This window comes from Salvia hispanica, chromosome 4 (genome assembly GCF_023119035.1).
Source record: "Salvia hispanica cultivar TCC Black 2014 chromosome 4, UniMelb_Shisp_WGS_1.0, whole genome shotgun sequence".
NCBI classification, from domain to species: domain Eukaryota; kingdom Viridiplantae; phylum Streptophyta; class Magnoliopsida; order Lamiales; family Lamiaceae; genus Salvia; species Salvia hispanica.
This window is the reverse complement of record NC_062968.1, coordinates 53,333,004-53,338,441: the sequence shown is the minus strand read 5'-3', so window position 1 is coordinate 53,338,441 and position 5,438 is coordinate 53,333,004. Positions and strand designations below refer to the sequence as shown.

At 34.9% G+C, this 5,438-nt stretch overlaps 1 protein-coding gene across 1 annotated transcript; it reads left to right on the top strand.

Moving 5' to 3' along the window:
- Window positions 1-2,665: 2,665 nt before the first annotated feature.
- LOC125223987 (zinc finger protein ZAT9-like) lies at window positions 2,666-3,889 on the top strand. The gene has a single exon (XM_048127313.1). It carries the CDS (start codon window positions 2,808-2,810, stop codon window positions 3,741-3,743), a length of 936 nt encoding a protein of 311 aa, XP_047983270.1. The 5' UTR covers window positions 2,666-2,807; the 3' UTR covers window positions 3,744-3,889.
- Window positions 3,890-5,438: the final 1,549 nt, after the last annotated feature.

The window sequence follows — 5,438 nt, the reverse complement described above, 5'->3', positions numbered from 1 at the left end:
TGAATTGGGCTCAGAGTAATGGGTCAAAGGTTGATATTGGCCCAATAAGTAACTAATGAAGAACTTATAGTGCATCAAGATAAAAAAAAAAAAAAAGAAATTATTGAACTTAGTGAATACAAGTTTCCAATAAATGATTTATGTATTGTTTTCTGGTAAATGATTTATGATACTGATCATGATTGATTTTCACGAGAATTCTTTTACAATGCTATCACAATTGTATTTATAACAACTATAAACCATATAAATCAGAGTAGTTGGGCATTAGTATATATCATTCAAAATTAATAAGATTGATCGAGAAGATTAGCAACCAATTGGTATGCTGTGGTAGGTCAATATATTGAATTATGAATATATATATGTTTCCTATGAAGGGCGAACTAGAGAATAAATTGTCAAGATGGATAAATATTGTCAACCAAGATTAATGAGTAGACTATCCACTTCCTCTTCATAGAATTTATGGATACTGCCCAACTGTGGAAATATCTCGTTGACTTATTTTATTTTATCCACGTGTCTGTATATTCCTGTATAATTGAGTCGTATTCTTTTTTAACTATTTAATCATAGTTGAGTTATTTCATGAAAAAATTCAGCATACTTAATCTCGTTACTTTTTTTTTCATATCTAAATTATTTTAATACATATTTTATTTTCACACCATTTAACCCACTAAACATTTATTCATTAATTCTAGTATAATAGAGACGAATTGAAGTTGGAATCTAATCCCCACTTCAAATATGCATTACTGCGTGGGTTAGGTTAATATACTCAATAGCCATTAGAAATTGTAATGAATAGTTGACCCTTAAAATAGAAAGACATTATTATGAAAATTTTCTTATAAATACTTAATGACAACATACATTTCCACAGGTTTGGATACCTCTCATGAAGAGAGATAACTGTAATTCAATATTAAAAAAAAAAAATCAACTTTGTATAGATTGAAATACAGATATATATGCTGCCATTTTAATTTTTTAGTAGCTTTAGTCATTTTGTTAATTTATTAATATAATGATTAGTCTTAGGTGTTAAATACGAGCCTAAGAGAATTTATTATAAACTGTAAGGATGGGAATATTTATTAATTTAAAATAAGAGAAAGATAATTAAACAACCAATCACGATGATTTGGAATATCCAACAAGGAGCACAGTAATTAATTAGATAAAATATGCTACGATTTATTTTATAATAACTTCTTCCTTAAAAAGAAAAGAGCAAAAGTCATTTGTTTAAAGCAGTGTGTCACTAAAATCTTGAGGAATATGTTCGCAAAAGGAACCTTCATGAATTTTGACAATTTGTATCCACTATCCAGTTTATCACGCTGCTGATCCACACTTTCACAAGCATTAAATTTTACTTATTATTTTTAATTTTGTTTAACATAAATTAAAATGGTAGATTTTCCTACAAATCTCATCTTTATTTCTCACAATATTACAGAAATAAAACAAATTAAAAGCCCTTTGCGGGCTATTTTTTCTCTAGGAGTACTCTTTTGTTATTTGAAATTCAAATCCTATTGGGCTACAAATTACAACCCATCAAAATATTTCAATGCAAGTATTAACTTTACCACAAAACTATCATATTGTTTTAAGTATACTAAAAGTAATTTCGATGAAAACTAGGCATGGAAGCGTAATTAAGAACCTAATTAACTAAGCACATGGTGTGACTGAAGATTTTACACTACTAAATTCAAGCCCCCACCTCTCAATTAAAAATGCCATAAATTTACCCTCGGAAAAAAAAATCATGTAAATATATTATGTAAATTCAACATAATAAGATTCATAAATATAAATCATGTAACTGAAAAATAATTAATTATATTAAAAAACTCGGAGTGATGTGATCTATTTATCTCTAATTAGGTCCACCATTTTCCCTAACAAAAAGGCAATTACTTTCCTACAAAGCTCCGTTCTCAAAGGATTATTTCCACACCCTCTCCCACCAGTAATTTCAACCTCAACGATCCAAAAATAAAGCCAAATCGCCTCTAAATAAGAGCAACTATTCATTGCCACAAATTTCCCTAATATTAATTAATTATTCGATTAAATGCGTAATCCTACTTTTGGCCAAGTGGGCATGCCAAAACTAAATGCACTTAATTTTTGCCCCTCCCACACCCACTCAAATCGTGACACATCTAATTTTAGGCTAATCACAATGAAATTCTAATAAAGTCAAGTTTTTCACTACAAAATAAAAATAAAAATATTAAATATTAGAAACAGAACGAGATGCTCTTTATGTTCGTGCGTTGAGTCAACTATCATTATTTCTGGAAAAAGCTAAAAAATTTCAGGCAGTTTGCTTGACTTGCATAAAAGCAAATTATATTAAATTAAATACCATCGTAACCTCCATCGAGTTCCGAGAATGCCCTCGTAAGTTCCGAAAAATCAAGGGCACTTAAGGAAAAAAGTAAATAAAGATGGATTTAGGGGAATTTAATGCAAAGGTTACATGTTTGTGAAATGAAAATCCTCTTTTTATTAGAGTTTTGGGTTTGTAATTAATTGTGCTTGCCGTTTCAAATAAAAATATACTGTAATATTTATTTCTATAATTTTGCTTTATATTTAGTCACAGAGATATTTGAGGTGTATATATTCCCTGGGTGGAAGAATGCTTGTCACCTACTCTTTTTAGCTTCCACACTCTCTGTACTTGAAATTTCACAGAGCAAAAGCAAAACTATCCCAACTCCATTAACACACACAAACACGCTCACTGCGTGACAGAAGAATTCCATCGGAATTCTTCTGTGATGGATAAGAGGCACAGATGCAAGCTCTGTTACAGAAGCTTCGCGAACGGGAGAGCCCTAGGCGGCCACATGAGATCTCACATGATGAAGTTTTACGCAGAGGGGAAGGATTTGGAGCAGGAGAGTGGGGAAATCGAGCATGATTTTCAATCGTCGTCGTCTCCGTCGACTCCGTCTTCGTCTTCGGCTTCCTCCGATGAGGAGAGCGAGGAAGGGCTAATGTCGAGCTACGTGCTGAGAGATAAGCGTAAAAACGCCGCAATCGCGGCGGATCGTGGCGATTTCGCGGTGGTGGACGGCGAGAGCGAGACGGAGTCGTCGAAAATCTGGAGGAGGTCGAAGCGCGTGAGGGAATCGAGAGCGTCTGATTTCGATTTGGAGCAGTCGTCGCCGTTGAGCTCGATCTCCGATACGACGCCGGAGGAGCACGTCGCGCACTGCCTGATGATGCTTTCTAGAGACACGTGGCGGCAGAGGATTGGCAGGGGATACGAAGGAGACGAGGAGGAGGAATCGAAGAAAATGGCGATGAAGAGTAAAATCAGAGGGAGATACAGGTGCGAGGAATGCAACAAGCTGTTCCGATCCTATCAGGCGCTCGGCGGCCACAGAGCCAGCCACAAAAAAATCAAATCCGCCGCCACCGCACCGCCGCCGCCGCCGGAGAAGAGCGGCGGGGTTAAGATACACCAGTGCCCCTTCTGCGACAGGATTTTCTCGTCGGGGCAGGCACTTGGCGGCCACAAGCGATCGCACTTCATCGGCGCGGCGGCGATTTCGACGAATCGCAGCTCGATTGAGAAGAACTCGTCGAGAATTTCTCAAGTTTTGAGCATAGATCTGAATCTCCCGGCGCCGGCCGACGATGAGGAAGGAAGCCAAATCGCGATTTCGGCGGTTTCTGATGCGGAATTCGTTTGCAACGTAAAGCAATGACGGTTGAATTTCGAGGTAAAAAGAAATTAAAGTTGCGAGGAAAAAAAAAGGAAAGGAAGTTTTGATTTTTTGTTGTTACAGTATTTAATTGCATTTGAATATGACTGTTTGCATTAATACAGAAATCTCATAAGTTTTGATTCTCATTTATTTGGGGTTATGTTTACTTTCACTGTTTATGCCTAACATAATTCTGCGTTTTGATAAATAGGGATTTAATGTTTTATCAATTATTTATGTTTGAATATAGAAACTGGAAATTTGAGGACAGAAAAAGCAAAGTTTTGGGGTTTCTTCTGTCATGGCCTCAGTCTATGGTATACTGTTAGGTTGCAGTAATTAATGCTGAAAAAATAATTTGTTTCGAATCAAATGACAATTGAACTTTGGAATGATGTGAATTACCATGTCCGCCGGTTCATACACCTTTCTGACCACCACAACGAGCTATTGGCTTGAAACCCCGGGACATATCCATATTTGTACGTTGTATAGCAGGCACATTCATTGTAACAATTTGAGACATTGGGACGTGTGTACCATTTGACGGGAGATGCGGAAGAGAATAACTCTCTATTAGTATTACATAATATTAGGAAGCTTGTTCATGAATGTTGTGTCAAATGCGGCGAGAGTGTGTGTACAGTCTTGCCTGCTATACAACGTACATATGTGGATATGTCTCGGGGTTTCAAGCCAATAGCTCTACGTGTTGGTCAGAAAAGTGTCTGAAGTGGCGAACATGGTAATTCACGTTATTCCAATCAATAATCTCTTTGCTAAACTTGGGAAAGGAATGAAAATTGTGTGGTTTATCTTTTAGTAAGGGGATTATGCTCTCTTAAATTAAATTGGAAGGATGAATAATGATTACCACATATATATGTAGATGTAGTGACTCAAATTCTCTACATACTACTACTTAGATGGAATTACGAACTATTTTTCGTTTCAAAGACGGGATTATCAATTATGTTTCATTTCAAAAAATTAACATGGGGTATTACCTTGATAGGATTATCAACTATGTTTCGTTGGTTGGGCATGACTAAAGTATCTAGTTCATGCATGCCTAGTGAGAAAAGTTATCCCAAGTATGGAGGGTTATTGAACTTAACAATTTTAGTTTCAGTGCAAGTGGTCTAGGAATAGCTTAGTAGAATCATTTTAGTTAAAGCTAAGGTTATGTGTCGATTTGATTTCACTATTATGGATATTATGGACTTTAAACAGTTACCTCAAAATCTTACAAAGTGTGAAATTCATACTATTATAAAATTTATAATTAAAATGTTACGTCACTTCGTCAACAAAGTCCTTTACAAGAATAAATACGTTGTTTACTAAACGGACATAAAATACTCCATATACTATACATATCCCAAGTGTATGGTTTATAAACAAATCTTAAGAATGTAACTATTTTTTATTTCAATTTTTTTCATAAGAAATTGAGAGAGAAGAAATGGTTGGAAAATAGTAAAATACTACCAACACCCAATTATATAATGATTTGGATTTTGGAATGAAAATGAGGGGATAATCATCAAATTTGTCAAAATTCAAATTCAAATATTAAAAAAACCATGAACGTTGTTACAAACATGCAACCAAACACCGTCTTATTTCAATGCCATACTGATTTATGAATATAGGTCGAATATATCAGTGAGTAAAGAGTAATATTTGCACTAT